This window comes from Mustela nigripes, chromosome 14, assembly GCF_022355385.1.
Source record: "Mustela nigripes isolate SB6536 chromosome 14, MUSNIG.SB6536, whole genome shotgun sequence".
Classification (NCBI taxonomy): domain Eukaryota; kingdom Metazoa; phylum Chordata; class Mammalia; order Carnivora; family Mustelidae; genus Mustela; species Mustela nigripes.
Genome location: NC_081570.1, coordinates 94550070 through 94566540, shown reverse-complemented (window position 1 = coordinate 94566540; position 16471 = coordinate 94550070). Strand labels below are relative to the sequence as shown.

Here is a 16471-nt window from a genome sequence, read left to right as displayed (position 1 = left end):
GCTGATTTACTGACTCCCACAATGCACCAGCCCCTCTGATGTAAAGCATCTCATATAATCATCCCCGTAATCTTATGGGGTAGGTAAGGGTACTGTCAGACCACAGAGGAGCCCCTGAAGCTCAGAGGTCACACGGGTAGGTGGTGGTCAAGGCAGGATTCAATTCTCTCTCTGTGTGACTCCTAATGCCATCCTAACCAAACTGTGCGTGCTCAGTGGATCCCTTTCCTCCAGCCTGAGTGGGGTTTTCCATGGAGGTGGTGCCCCCTAGTGGCAGATTCGGAGCCATTTCCCCAGCCAGGTTTCAGGCTCCTTCTAGGACAGGCCTGGGACATTGAACACTTCACGAGTGACCAACAGGGCTGGCCCTGGGTACCAGACCCTGTGCACACAAGGGATAACCAGACTGTGTACCTGAGCTGTGCTTCTTCAATGCCCCCACCAGGAAGACTCTGCTCCTGAGAGGTCAAGGAAGAGGGACTTGGGTCTTTGGGGCCTACAGCAACGAGAGGACCTAGGTCTGGTTCCCCCAACTGTGCTTCTCACCTCCAACTTCCCAGTTAGGACATGCTGGCATGGCCATTCTCTGCTGGACCCTCCTGGGACTTCCATTTTCCAAAAGCTTGTTTATGGAGTAGAGGAGAAAGAAGAGGATAAATATGGCAGAAGTTCAGGACTTAAAGGTTTTTCTTTTTCTTTTCTTTTTTTTAGTAATCTCTACACTCAACAAGGGGCTCAAACTCACAATCCAAAGATCAAGAGTCACACACTTCTCCAAATGAGTCACCCAAGTGCCCCATGACTTAAAGGTACTTAACACGACAGAGTTCCTTTCCCAAAGACCCATCAAAATTCTTTGATAAATATTGAATCCTTACTGTACTCCGCAATGCTCAGCATCCAGAAATGGAGGAGATACTTTTCCTGTATTTGAAAAGCAAACATATAAAGAATTACAATGCAACAAGGCAAGTACTTGACTATGGGACTTGGTCTGTCACCCCAGGAATGGATACCAGCACTCAAAACTGAGAAAAAGAATCGTCAAATATCCCCACCAACTGGTGAAAGTAGAAAACAGTGTGGGGTCAGGCACACCTCCAACCCTCTCACCAACCCCCTGCATCTCTCCAGCCTATAAGAGCTACCCACTCCTTCTGCCCACCTTGCAGGGGCCAACAGCAACAGGGCAGAGGACGAGGGATAGTGTGGATTAGTCTGCTCTCCCGCCCCGGGTGTGGCAAGGACACGTGCGCCAGCGGCCACCCTCTTCCTGCTTGCTCATTTGCCCTTGAGAGGCCTTTCCTATAGCCTGAGAAGCAATTACCAGCTTTTCTGAGAACACTGTAATCATCAATCTGGCTTTGAGATAATCAGAGATACCTGGGAGCTGCATTAGCCTATATGGTAACCTGTAGCCACACGTGGCTATTGAACACTTGAAACGTGGCCAGTGTGAACTGAAATGTGCTGTGAAAAATATACACTGGATTTTGAAGACACTGTACAGAGGGAGAAAATGTAATATATCTCATTAGTATTTTCAACTTGATTACATGTTGAAATGACAATATTTTGGACATAGTATTTGGATAAATAAAATATACTATTAAAATTAATTTCACCTATTTTACTTTTAGTGTGGCCAGGCCACTACTCTTAGTGTGAGCCACAAATGTGGCTCAAGTCACAGCTCTACGGAAATGGCACTGCCTCGAGGTTACAAACGCATGTGGCCATAGGGGGCGCTCGCGCAGAGCCAAGTCTCTGCGTGCAGAACTTCGGAGGGAAGCCAACTGGTTTCTTAGCCTTTTTAAATGCTATTTCTCTCTCTCTCTTTTTAAAGATTTTATTTAGTTCTTAATGCTATCTTTTAAAGGTAGTTTTAAGCTGCTTCCTCTAAGATTTAAATGGCCCATACTATGTTAACATGAATAGTTTTTCTAGGCAGAAGTCCGAAACTCCTGAATTAAGACTAGAATTCAAGACTAGAATTTTAAGGAAGGTGCAAGTTTCACTATCACAGCCAGACACCCATTAATTCCATTCTAATAACTTATCATAAATTATTAACTTTGGACCCAGTAATTCCATTCTAAGAACTTATCATAAATTATTATTTAAAAAATAATTATCATGGACAAATATTTACCTACAAAGATATTTACACCGCATTTGTAATACCTGCCCCCCTGAAACCGACAACCAACTAAGTATTAATAAGGGATTAGTTAAATCATTTATGGCACAACTGTATTATGGAATATTTTGTAACTACGACAATGGATGCAAATGAATATTTAATGACCTGAAAAGACATTTATGCTAAATTCTGTGGAAAAGGCCAGCTACAGACCTACATGTCCATTATGTATCAATTTTGCCTAAAAAAGTGAATAAAAACACTGAAAATTCTCCAAAGGATTTTTTAAAAAAAGATTTTATTAATTTATTTGAGAGAAAGCATGAGCAAGATACGGGCAGAGGAAGAGGGACAGAGACAGAGACAAGCCGACTCCCCAGTAAGCGGGGAGCACAGCACGAGGATCAGGCTCCATCCCAGGACCCCAAGATTAAGACCCAAGAAGAAGTCTGACAACCCACTGAGCCACCCAGGCGCCCCTCTCCGCGGGATTTTAAGTCCTCTCTGCACAGACGATGGGTGACTTTCCTTATTTCACAAGTGCTCTTTAAAAGTTATTTTTAAGTAGTCCTACCCAGTCTTCTTTACAAGTGACACCTTCCTTCCCGGACTTTTCCTGCGCCCTCGCCAAAGGAAGAACCAATGTCTTCCCAATACCTAGCTTCGGGTTTTCACCGAGTTGCAGGTGGTCTTCTAGCCCCCACGCGCACGTCACCTCCCCTACACGCCTGTGCAGCCGCGCACCAGCGTCTTGCGTCTCTCTCTGCCCCTGCCGCACCGCCTGGATCTCACCCTGTCTGACCCGCCCGGTTATTGCAGAACGCAAACAAGATCCGGCCTGAAGGTTTCGGAGTCGGTTGAACGGGAATGCAAAGGTCGACATCGCCGAGACACAGTGCCAGGCCGGAAGCGAGACTCTGCTGCCCGGCCACACACCTCTTCCCGTGCGGGAATTACTCGCGCCTGCGCCACCCGGTTGCGGATCCGGGCGGCGGAGGCGGAACCAACTTTCCCAAACAGAGCGCGGAGGTCGCTCGGAGAAGTTTGTCCCTTCGGAGGCGCCGTCCCCCACTGCGCCCGGCCCGGGTCACGTGAGCAAGACGCGCCCCGGGCCTGGGGCGGAGCAGGAGGTGTTGAGTTGCGGGATCCCGGACCGGGCTGGCGGCATGGAGGCCACCTTGGAGCAGCACTTGGAGGATACGTGAGTAGCACGGCGGGGGGACTTGAGCGGGACACGGGGCGCGCGCTGAGATTGCCGGCCGGGCGTGTCGGGGACGCCGCGCGACCCTCGGGCCTGGGGGTAGGGGAGAGGGTGACGCGGCGAGCCCTGTCCCGCGGCCGCGGGGTGGAGAGGGTGACCCGGAATTAAAATACCGCAGTCCCGCCGGGGCTCCGCACCCTCCCGCCGGGAGCTAGTCTCCGCAGCTCAAAGCCAAAACCGCCCGTCGTGTTGCAGTTGTCTGTATGGCTGGATCATTCCTCAGTAGTTTTAGGAAATGGGTTCATTTAGGGGGAAGGTTGTGCCAGGTGTGCAAAGCGAACCCTGCAACGTGAACATAAACACAAATCTTTCCTCGAGTGTGTAACCAGTTACTTGGTGCTTGAGGAAAGACCTCTCAATTTTTCGAACAAGTAATATCCACGTAAGGTGTAAAATTGAAAGTACAAGAAGGCGCACCGCGAAACAGCTCCCTCCCACCAGCGCCCCTCAGTTTCTCCCACTTCCCCTCCTGGAGGCAACCAGTGTTTTTTCGTCATTTTGAACAACGGCGACAAAATACTGATAAATTGTCGTGTTTGCGGCTCTCGGAAGCTCAGCAGTACCTGACATAATCTTTTCTCCCATCACCCGTACATTGGTTTAACTACCATATTTAAATTAGTTCATTGTAGTTTAATTTTTCTCAGCGTAATAAATAAGCAGTGGTTTAAAGCGCAACAGTGCCTGGTACATAGAAAAACCTGTACGTGTGTGTTACAATTATTTAAATTCATTTCCTGACATCATCTGCTTCATTCCTCTGGTGCTCCTGGAATTAGAATGAAGAATCCATCCATTGTTGGAGTCCTGTGCACAGATTCACAAGGACTTAATCTGGGCTGTAAGTATGTCACCATCTACTCCGGTGGACTGCATATCATTTGATATTGACTAGGAGCCTAGAGCCTAGTGCGCTGATCTCTAGTTTTTATACCTCCTGTTATCCTGCCGCTTTCTGGGTTCGTTGGTGAGAGTAGAGTTTATCTCCAAATGGGATTAGAAAATTGAAACTTTTCAGTTGGTATTTATGAAGGTAGAAGTGGTCCTTGCAGTTCTTGCACTAGAAATTGTTTCTACTGAAATAGTATTTGAATTATTTTAAATTGGGTCTAGCAAGGACCTCGGATAATGACATCAGGTACCATTGGTTGAGAATGGGTGCAGACTGCTAGGGTTTTATGTGCTTTATCTCTGATTTTCACAATAACCCAGGAAGATGGACAGTGCTGTTTTGTAGTCCGAATACACCTGAGTAAGAGAGTAGGCAGTAAAAATGAGAGCTTCAGAGTTGAACGCATGGGGTCAGCCCCCTGCTCTTCCATTGCTAATAGTGTGACCTTGGACCAAAAATTCTGAGCCTCAGTTTCTCTGCTGGGTTGTTTTTGTTGGTTGGCTAATTGGTTGGTTGTATAGATTTCTTTTCAAAGGTAAAAACTCTTCGTTTAAATACAAGTCTAAACAGAATTACTCTTTCAAAGTCAGTAATAATGTCACTTCCAGACACTCACCAGTATCGCCCTTGTCTTCTCTAATTGGAGAAAGGGGTCTGATATTTTATTCATGTACATACTTTTTATCTGCAGTGTAATATACAATTTCTTGGGGGCACAATAACTTCTCCACATCTGTCTCAAGAATGTGAAACCCAAAGTCCTCCTCCATGGCCACGACAATCTCCACTTGGTCTACATGGTCTAAATCGTTTGTTCTTTTCATCAAATGGGAATTTACCTAGAGCTTTTCTAGGTTGATTTTTTCATTGAGTTTAAAGACTTTGGTTTGTTTGTTTTTATAAAGAACATGGTCTTTGATTCCCTCTCACATCAGAGGAGGCACATCAGGATATTGGCAGCTGGTCTGCAGAACTGCCTGGACCCTACATGCGCATCGAGGCCGCCTGCACAGGTGCAGCCCTCATCTGGGCCTCCATGGGGCACAGGATGGTGCTGAGCAGGCAGGCCTTGGCCAGTGAGGGGGCATTGGGCAGCAAAGGTCTAGGGCAGTTGGCTGAGATGGGTGGAAAGGACATGAGCTGCCAAGGCTTTGCCAACCCAGGATCTCTGTACTGGGTTGTGGTTTAAGAATGGCAGTAATTGGGGCACCTGGGTGGCTCAGTGGGTTAAGCCGCTGCCTTCGGCTCAGGTCATGATCTCAGCGTCCTGGGATCGAGTCCCGCGTCGGGCTCTCTGCTCAGCAGGGAGCCTGCTTCCTTCTCTCTCTCTCTCTCTCTCTCTCTGCCTGCCTCTCAGTGTACTTGTAATTTCTCTCTGTCAAATAAATAAATAAAATCTTTTAAAAAAAAAACAAAAAAAAAAAAAAAAGAATGGCAGTAATTATAGAATTGCATTTATTGAGCACCTGCTATGTGCCAGGCACCATTCTAAGTGCTTTCCCCAAACTAAGTCATTTAATCCTTGTAGCAGCCCTGTGAGGCAGATGAAGAAATTGAGGTTGAGTAACTTGCCCCAGGTCACAGAGCTAGGGTTGAGCTAGGATTTCAGTCTCGCTCAAAAACCTCTTAGTCACGGTGTTGTAAGATTATATAATATGTGTGAAACACTCAACACAGAACCCAGACGTGATGCTCAATAAATGGTAAGAGTTACAGATGAGGAGATAAATCCTGAAAGGTAAGTAACTAAAGTGTTCAGCTAATTCATGTCCCAACTCGTAAACCAAGGACTCCTCCCTCCTTACTCAATTAAATTCCTTACTTTACTGCAGGAATTTTTAAAGCTCTGAATTTCTGCTGGGAGGGTAACTGAAAGAGGATCTGTGTCACTCAGATTTTACACAAATCTAGTTGGGAGAAAAAAAGGCAGATTTACTTGAGGTGCTGGTTGATGGAAAGCCTGAAATTCAGGTGTGGAAATCTAAAATGAAATTAGTTCCTCCAAGACCTTCAGGACCCAAAAGACTGCACCGTCTGTCCAGTTAGCGTTTTCTGTAACCATAGAAAATCCGCCAGCTCTGCCACACTGGTATGTCTGTTATCCACTATAGTTCCAGGCAGGCGAGCTTGTGCTGCCTTTGTATGTGGAAGTGTAAACTTAGTAATTACCTTTTGTATCGGACACCTGATTATCTACAGGTGAAAACAAATTTTAACAAAAAGCCAGTTAAGTTTGTATTTGAAAACAGCCAGCTTATTCAGGTCGAAATAACTGCGCACAGAATATTCACGTGTACTGTCAACCAAGGTGATCTTGCAACTGAACTCCTGAGTAAAGACTTTTGTATCCTTTGAGGTTGAGCTCGCTAAAAGAAAATCAGATTCCCCATGAAGAAATTATTCGTTTCAACGAGTATCTTGCCCTTACTGTTTTTTGTCAACTTCACCTTTGAATGTCTTGTTGGTTTCACGAAGCTTCCTGTAAAAGGCATTTATGGCTTTCAGACTGACTTGAATTATAGCTTCCTTATAGGTGCGAGAAGGTGTCCAGAGATGGTGATGAGAGTGATTGGAAATCAAGTGTCTCCTGGCACTTTATTGATTTAAGAAGTGTTGTTTAGCTTTCTTGTTGATGTAACCAGCTAAATATCAGGACAAAATCATTTCCTGTCAGTACCTAACCTAAAAGACCATGAACTGAGCCTTCTTTTTGTGAATAAATCAGTGAGAGATTCTACTATAGCTGTGTACTCATTGACATGATTACATCTCTGTCTTCCAGGCCGTGGGACCCTGTCAGATGAGCATGCCGGGGTGATATCTGTTCTAGCCCAGCAAGCAGCTAAGCTGACCTCAGACCCCACTGATATCCCTGTGGTATGTCTAGAATCAGATAATGGGTGAGTACACCTTGACAGATTCTTTCCTTTTTAATCAGAAAAGTCACTGGGAAGGTTGAGTAGGGCCTGCCCTGTGTTATTAGCGATTTGCATTCAAAGAACTTGGAGGGAGGTTCTTCACTCTTTGGACCACAAAATAGACTGATCTCCAAAGCTTAACATGCTTTCAGACCACAGTGACATTTAAATGAAGAGTACAAATTGTCCTGACTGTCAAGAAAAAGGAAGTAATAAATAGCATAGGCAAAGACCAATCAAGGAACAGAAACCACTTCCATAGTAATAGAAATACTAAAGCTGTTCCAGGTGAGCATCCTCAGAGTAATAGTAAGTGATGAAAGCAGAGTATGGAACTACACAGTGTGATCAGTTTTGTAAAAAGAGCAGACAAATGCACAGATGGTATACACGCAGCTAACAAAACACAGTAGTGCCTGTCTCTGAGCTGTAGGATTATAGATTCATTTGTATATTTTATACTTTTCTGTATTTCCCAAATGTTTTCTTATATTCATATATTGCTTTCATACCTTAAAGAAATGATAAATAGTATTTTTTTAGTTGTATCCTAAACCAAACAGTGTCTTTAATCTTCAGCAGACTCCCACTTGTAACATTTTATGGAATATCTTTTCCTTTCAGGAACATCATGATCCAGAAACACGACGGCATCACGGTGGCGGTGCACAAGATGGCCTCCTGATGGCTCATGGCGGTTCTCCAGCAGCCTGTCGTCGGGGCTCGATCCCGCCTGTGTAAATTATCTTAGACAACTACACCAGTCCCAATAGTCAGGCCATTTATTTCGTGTGCATTGGGCACTTTTCTCTTAATTTTAGAGTAAGCTTCTTTTGGACACTCAATGGACTGACTTATCCAAATATTAGTAAGAAAGGATCATGTTTTGAAGCAGCAGGTCCCAGTCACTTTGTACATAGAATTTTCTTACACTCAATAAATCTGGTCAGAGGAAAGCTTGGCTCTTTTCTGGATTGTTTAAATTCTTAGCAAATGTTCATTTTTTTGGATTACCAAATTATAATTTTTTAAAAATCTTTGCTCCAAGTCCATCTCTTCTCTCTCAGAAGCTTCCTGAACTACAGACAGTCTCACACAAGTGTCTATGGATACTGAAAACTAATTAAGCCTATTCCCACCCCATAACAGCTATTATCATTAAGTGCCTATTAGATACCACAAATTCATGTAATTCTCACTGATAACCCTATATGAACTCTTAGCTACCCCATTTTGCCTTTGTCTAACTAAGGCTAAGGGATTTGCTGAGTAACTCGGGGACGCTTGGGCAGCTCAGACAGTTAAGTGTCCGCCTTGGGCTCATACCATGATCCCAGAGTCCTGGGATCAAGTCCCACATCGGGCTTTCTGCTCATTGGGGAGTCTGCTGCTCCCTCTCTCCTCTGCCCCCCACCCTGCTCATGTTCTCCCTCTCTCTTGCACTCTCAAATAAGTAAATAAAATCTTAAAAAAAAAAAAAAAAAAAAAAGACTCTCATTTCTGAGCTTATACTTTGAACACTAGACCATTATAAAAATAGGCATGTTTGGCGAGAAAAAACTAACGCCTGAACGTAGAAGACAACATTATCTTTTATTTATTTATTTATTTATTTATTTATTTGTCAGAGAGAGAGTGAGTGAGAGCGAGCACAGGCAGACAGAGTGGAAGGAAGAGTCAGAGGGAGAAGTAGGCTCCCTGCGGAGCAAGGAGCCCGATGTGGGACCCGATCCCAGGACGCTGGGATCATGACCTGAGCCGAAGGCAGCTGCTTAACCAACTGAGCCACCCAGGCGTCCCTCTTTTCTTTAACCTTTATAGTTCTCAACAGCAGAATGGAGCACAGGTAGGCACAGATGACCTCATTTTGTTGAATTTAAATGCAGTCCTGTTACTCTTTAGCAATTTAGTATTTGACAGTATAAAAAAATCTCCAGAATATTATTTATTCCAAAATATCAAGCACCTCCAAATACAAGATATTATAAGAGGATACAAAGATTTTGCATTAAGACCTGGTTCTAGCCTTTGAGTTCGTACTTTGATAGAAGGGATGTGCACATAGGTTGTCTTCACCAATACTTGACATGTAGTACATGTTTGTTTTATATATTAAAAATTGTTTATATGTTACATTGTATTTGTCTGGCCTGCCTCTGCATAGCTTTTGAGGGTAGGGGCATTGTCTTAGTCAGTGTATTCCAAGTACTTAGTACCAGGACACAGTAGGCACTGAATACTTGCCAAATAGAAGAATATATAACTAATAGGAGAGAGATTTATGGGAAAACCTAGGCCTTCCCAGGCAGAGGGAGTGGCAAGAGCAAACAAGAGTGATAGACTGGGAGGACTATTTATGTAATACTATATGTTTTAGTTTGGTCCTAAGGTAGGAGGTGAAAAAGCTGGGAAGTAGGGAAGGAACTTAAATATCTACTTTTTAAGAATCCTGGGCCTTATTCTGTTAACCGAATGGAGTTCAGAATAAATAAGCTTCTAATCTGAGCTTAAGGCAGGGAGCCTGCTTCCCTCTCTCTCTCTCTGCCTGCCTCTCTGCCTACTTGTGATTTCTGTCAAATAAATAAATAAAATCTTTAAAAAAAAAAAAAAAAAGATGAATCTGATGAGGTAGACCAAACTCACTTCTTTTCAAGCAGAAAAACTTATATATTTCCAGTGATAGGAGCCGATCTTTAGATTCGCTACACGCTAGACACATGCTAAACAATTTACATGCAATTAGCTCATTTAATCCTCTTACAAGCTATGGCCCCCATTTCAGAGCAAGAAATAGGCTCAGCAAGATAAAGTCCTTAGCTCAGGATCAAACATGAGAGACAATTAAAAATTGGCAGATGGGGTGCCTGGGTGGCTCAGTGGATTAAGTCTCTGCCTTCAGCTCAGGTCATGATCTCAAGGTCCTGGGATCGAGCCCCATATCGGGCTCAGCGGGGAGCCTGCTTCCCCCTCTCATTCGGCCTGCCTCCCTGCCTACTTGTGATCTCTGTCAAATAAATAAATAAATTTTTAAAAATCAGCAGAAAGGGGGGTGCTTGGGTGACTCCGTGGGTTAAAGCCTCTGCCTTCGGCTCAGATCATGATCCCAGGGTCCTGGGATCAAGCCCCGCATTGGGCTCTCTTCTCCGCAAGGAGCCTGCTTCCTCCCCTCTCTCTCTGCCTGCCTCTCTGCCTACTTGTGATCCCTGTCTGTCAAATAAATAAAATCTTAAAAAAAAAAAAAAGCAGAAAGGAAAAGAGAACAGAGGAAGATAACTGCATTGTCTAATCTAGAGATAGGAAGAACTAGGTGCCTTGGAAAGAAGCAGTCAACTCTGAGGGACGGGTCAGAGAACAAAAAGGGCTGGGTTTGATTTTAGATATGCTGAACTTGAATTTCTAACCGCACATGCTGGTGGGAATGCTCAGAAAGAAACATGTATCAGGTGCTCACTTTGTAGCAGACACAGTGCTACACCTCCCATTGCCTGTAGAACCAAACCTGAAACTGTTACATGGTCTCCCACGCGCTGCAAGATTCGGCCCCTGGCCAACCCTTATGCCACATCTCAGACCACCCTCTGCCTGCACATAGCCCCTCTGTCTAGCACAGTGCCTGACACACAGAAGGCAACTTTATTGAATGAAACTAATAAACGAACATAGTTCCTCCTTTATTCTTCATAACAACCTTCAAGGTGGGGCAGAGTGCCCCCATATTTATTGATGAAAAGAGTGCTGCAAAGAGCTCAGGGTTGGAGACCGCTGATTTTTGGGTCTGTACAGAGCTGCAGCTAAAGTGGGATTGTATGTTATCTGATGCCACCAAAGTACGATTGTGTGTGCATATACAGAGATCTCCTACCAGTTCTGTTCTCTCTATATATTGTTAGTCCTCGCCAAAAAACTTGCAAAGTAGTTTTAGCTACATCTCACAGATCTGAAAACAGACTCAGGGTAACCCGTCTGGAGTCCGCAGGCTTAAAAAATCAGCAAAGCTGAGATTCTAACCAAGTCTGCGTTTCCCACCACACTTGAAAACTCCCTGTATGCCCCAGGTTCTCCATGCAGTTCATTGGAGGACCCTGCATCCCTTCCAGCCTCCGTGAGTGACTGCCTGATCCCACACACTTTGAACCTGACCTCCCTCCCGCCCTCAGCATCAGAACTCTCTATCTATATAAAGCCTACACTCAGCTCATCCCACTATCAGGACTACAGAGTGCCCTGCTTTAAAAGAGCAACAAGTGCTCCCCAGACCACCCCCCGCAAAATTAGTCCCACAGATGTTTCCTTGAAAATGCTTGTTAGTATGTAAGTACAACACACTAACAATTAGGAACATTGTTAGTAACCACAAATAACTGTCTGAAAAGCCTTCACCTTCCCTCTTTAGGCTTTTGCCCTGTGCTGAAAGTCGGTCAGCTGGATCCTTGGCACCAGCACCTCGCAAATACGTAAGCTTTTCCACCCCAAACACAAGGCATCTTCCCAAACCACGAAGCTCTGCTCCTGCCAGCACTTTCATCAGAAAGTATTACAGAGTTTGGTTTTAAGAGCCTGAGAAACTCCTTGTTTTTTGTTTTTATAAGAGAGGAAGCATAAATATGTGCAGGTTTTCCAGATAAAACAAGAAAAACACACTCTGGTTCAAAACCTAGAAAGCTGGTGCTGGGGAGATGAAAGGCCATTTCCTGTTGCCTTTTTTATTATATTTTATTTTTTGAAGTGGAGGGTGGGACAGAGGAAGGAAATGGGATAAAAAAGCGAATTATCCCCATCATTTTTGAGGAAACGTAACTGTTTCCAAAATGCAAGAAGAAAGGCTTCATTAAAACTGTAAGTACATATGTTCCACGAGAGGGGTTTGGAATTAAAGTAATTGAGAATTTTAAAAAAGGAATTGAAATGGGGCTTCAACTCCAGATTACTAAGTAAAATTAGTTAATACACAAAAGGTCACACAGATAGGCAGAACCTACTAAAGAATGCCACTGGTAGCAAGGAAACACATCTCCCAGCTCTGGGAGAGTTGTAAAATAAGTATATCCTGAAGAGCCCACAGAGGAACAGCACCAGGATCAAAGTTCTGAGGCCCTACCCCCTGCCTCCAGCATAGTGTTAAACAATAAACTAAGGTATATTAAAATTTATACGGGGAAGCTGGCTGGCTCAGTGGAGCATGCAACCCTTGACCTTGGGGGTGTGAGTTTGAGCCCCCATGTTGGGTGTAGAGATTATTCAAGTAATTACAAAAAATTTAAACATAAAATAAAAACCACATTCTACTTTCCTTCCTTACTTTTCATACACAATTGTTTTCTTGCACCCTTACTATTTCTAAGTAGTTCTAATTACATATATTAATTAGAATTCTTAACCCTTAGAATCCTTATTTTTTTCTTTTTCTTAACATATAATGAATTGTTTCTTCGGTACAGGTCTGTGAATCATAAGTCATTCACAATTCACAGCACTCACCATAGCATATACCTTCCCCAATGTCCATCACCCACCTACCCTATCTCTCACATCCCCTCCCGTCCAGCAGCCCTCAGTTTGTTTCCTGAGACTGAGAGTCTCTTATGGTTTGTCTCCCTCTCTGGTTTCATCGTTTCATTTTTCTCTCCCTTCCCCTCTGATCTTCTGCCTTGTTTCTCACAGAGTCCTCATATCAGGGAGATCATATGGTAATTGTCTTTCTCTGATTGACTTATTTCACTCAGCATAATACCCTCTAGTTCCATCCACGTCGTAGCAAATGGCAAGATTTCATTTCTTTTTTTTTTTTTTTTTTTTTTAAGATTTATTTATTTATTTGACAGAGAGAGATTACAAGTAGGCAGAGAGGCAGGCAGAGAGAGAGAGGAGGAAGCAGGCTCCCCGCTGAGCAGAGAGCCCGATGCGGGACTCGATCCAGGACCCTGAGATCATGACCTGAGCCGAAGGCAGCGGCTTAATCCACTGAGCCACCCAGGCGCCCCAAGATTTCATTTCTTTTGATGGCTGCATAGTATTACATTGTATATATACACCACATCTTCTTTACCCATTTATCTGTTGATGGACACCTAGGTTCTTTCCATGGTTTCGCTATTGTGGACATTGCTGCTATAAACATTCAGGTGCACCTTCCCCTTCAGATCACTTCATTTGTATCTTTCGGGTAAATACCCAGCAGTACGGTTCCTGGGTCGTAGGGGAGCTCTATTTTCAACTTTTTGAGGAAATGCCATACTGTTTCCAGAGTGGCTGCACCAGCTTGCACAGAATCCTTACTTTCTTATGAAAACAGGGAAGTAAGCAATAATAGACTGTTATTCTGTATAGTGTAATAGTGGACTAGCGTTCTGGGGACTGGCAGATTTATAAATACATTTCATCATTTCTAGTAGTGTATCTCTCCTCACAGCAAATTTTTCAGTGTGGCACAAAAAATACGTACCAATAGACTCAAACATCCTTAGTTCCTCTGTATAAAAAGCTGAAAGTATGGGGAGCCTAGGTGGCTCAGTGGGATAAAGCCTCTGCCTTCAGCTTGGGTCATGATCACAGGGTCCTGGGATGGAGCCCTGCATCGGGCTCTCTGCTCAGCAGGGGGCCTGCTTTCCCCTATCACTCTGTCTGCCTCTCTGCCTACTTGTGATCTCTGTCAAGTAAATAAATAAAATCTTAAAAAAAAAAAAAAAAGCCGAAAGTAATTAAACTTGTGTTCAATAACTGATATTCTAGTATCTTACCTTATTTGGAAACGATGTAGATATTCTATGAATAGCCATCATTTAACTTAACTTAGAATAACTTTCTCCTAGTTTCCAAGCAGCATCCCCAACCCTAGCAGCAGTTTTTCTGTCCCTTCAGATAAGAATTACCTCCCTGAAGTCCCCATTTCAAAGAAATGGCTCTGGATACCTAGAGAACAAAAGTAGAACATTTACATCTCAAAGGCACAGGGAGAAGATATAAATTCTGTCAAAAAGGACTTTTATTCCCTAAATCTAGATGTTTTATAGCAGCTTTTTGAGATGAGCAGGAGAGGTTTGGTGATGGTGTAATGGATTTGAACTGTTTGTAGAGCCACATTTCTGGTCTTGAAAAACGAGATTTGTCAGGACAGTACAGTTGTTTTTAATTTCTCAAAGAACTGGGTTGCAACCTGAATGAGCAAGAGGGTGACTGACCCTCCTATCCACCTACATGATCTTCAATTTGCTGCTTCGTTTATTATTAGGATTTTTTAAAAAGATATTATTTATTTATTTGACAGAGAGAGAGAGAGCACGCACAAGCAGAAGGAGCAGCAGAGGGAGAGGGAGATGCAGGGGACACAGGAGATGCTCAGCGGGGAGCCCTGTGCAATACGTGGGCTCAGTCCCAGAACCCCGGGATCATGACCAAGCCAAAGGGAGACACTTAATTGACTGAGCCACCCAAGCACCCCCATTAGGGGGATTTCAACTAAAATGGAAATTAAAAGATTCTTACGCTTTAGATTTAGAGCTGTGTGCCTTTATGATTTAGTAAATCCTTTCATAGTGGCTTGGGAATGGTTTTCTTTCCCTTTTGGTTATTACATAGTTTCATTTTAGGGAAAAAGCTTTTTTTTTTTTTTTTTAAAGTTCCTATCAGGCTCTGAATATTAGCTTCCAATCTGGCCAACTTCTGACCGCAGAGCTCACTAAAAATCCTTTCGAGTATCTTATTAATACTTTTTAGCTGGGCAAACAGTAAATATTTTTCTTTTTCTTTTAAGACAGAGGTATCACTGTCAGATGACTCAAAACCCAAACTAACAAACCCTTTATGACTTAACCATGGACAGAAGAGGTGCTCCCAAGGAGGGGACAAGAGATGTTATCTCCCGACACCCTGAGTTACTCCCAAAGAGAACCCAAAGGAAGACTAAGGACAAACCCCGACAGCTGGGCATGGCTGGCAGGAGACGAGCCACATATGGGGTGCAACCCATATTTCTAGCAGCCATAGTTTTAGGCTCTCCAACCTGCACTTGCAAGAACTAATAACCTGTGCATCCCAACAACAGGCAGAAAAGCCAAGCCGAGTTCTCAGGACACAGAATGAGACAAAGGGAAAAGCATTATCTGTCTCCATACCTAGCAGGTACCCAAACAGAAAATCACGAGCCACAATTCAAAGATCTAATTCTCACAAATGTTTTCCTCCTGTCAACCTGAATTCAGACAGGAAAGGACAGCATGAAGCTCACCATCCTCTCTCAAACGGGCACCACAGACAGAGATCTAGGAAAGCTAACTCTGGTAGGAATTCTCACCCTTTGCTGGCTTCTGCGTTTTCCCAGGATCCTGTCTGTAGGCTCTGGAGTGAGTGGGGTGTCCCAGGAGGTCTCCTGCTGGTCATCAGAAATTGCAGTGGAGGGGGCGCCTGGGTGGCTCAGTGGATTAAGCCGCTGCCTTCGGCTTGGGTCATGATCTCATGATCTCAGGGTCCTGGGATCGAGTCCCGCATCGGGCTCTCTGCTCAGCAGGGGGCCTGCTTCCCTTCCCCTCTCTCTGCCTACTTGTGATCTCTCTCTGTCAAAAAAATAAATAAAATCTTAAAAAAAAAAAATTGCAGTGGAGGAAAAATTATTTTCCCCCACCTTTTATAGTGAGTGTTTGGCTAAGACCCTTTTTTCTCAAGAGAACCGCATAAATGCAATTTATGTAATTTACATTCACCTAAATTACAAATTCTCCACTGTGGCCACTGGCATTCACAATTACCTTTGGTAAGGCTAAAATGCTTGTTCAGCTTGAACACATTTTTTTATTCAGCTGAGGCCTCACACTGGACCCAGCCCAGTTTAAACTGGACCTAATCCTTCCCCAGGCCCAGGCCGGTGTTTAAGTTGAACGCAGTCGGTTTCTGGACCCAGTCCCTAAAAAGAAATGCTTCAATGAAGTCTGACAGTTTTGAATACCAAAGCAGTGGAGCTAGGACCCAAAGGGACTTGTCTATGACTTGCAGAGGAAGCGAGAAAGCCTTAAGCTCCATGCGCTAGGCAGGTGCCCGTGCCCCTTGCTCGTGGAGTCAGGGCAGTGGCTGGGGGGCGGTAGCAGGGTGGGTGGTTGGGTCTCCTTCCTTGGTTCTCTCTTCTGATACCAGAATTGTTAAAAGATAAACTGAGGCATATTAAATAAATATTTTAAAAATTTGAGGAAAAATCAATTCAGGGGGAGGCTTTTACAGAGAAAAGGTGGAAGCAAAGCAAGGAAGTTTTGGGTAGTTTATTTTTGTTT

The 16471-nt window shown here is 43.9% G+C and overlaps 1 protein-coding gene across 1 annotated transcript; it reads left to right on the top strand.

The window, feature by feature from the left end:
• Positions 1–3228: 3228 nt before the first annotated feature.
• Positions 3229–8175, top strand: LAMTOR5 (late endosomal/lysosomal adaptor, MAPK and MTOR activator 5). The gene is made up of 4 exons (XM_059375695.1): positions 3229–3344; positions 4184–4245; positions 7079–7196; positions 7839–8175. Exons 1-4 carry the CDS (start codon positions 3310–3312, stop codon positions 7897–7899), a joined length of 276 nt encoding a protein of 91 aa, XP_059231678.1. The 5' UTR covers positions 3229–3309; the 3' UTR covers positions 7900–8175.
• Positions 8176–16471: the final 8296 nt, after the last annotated feature.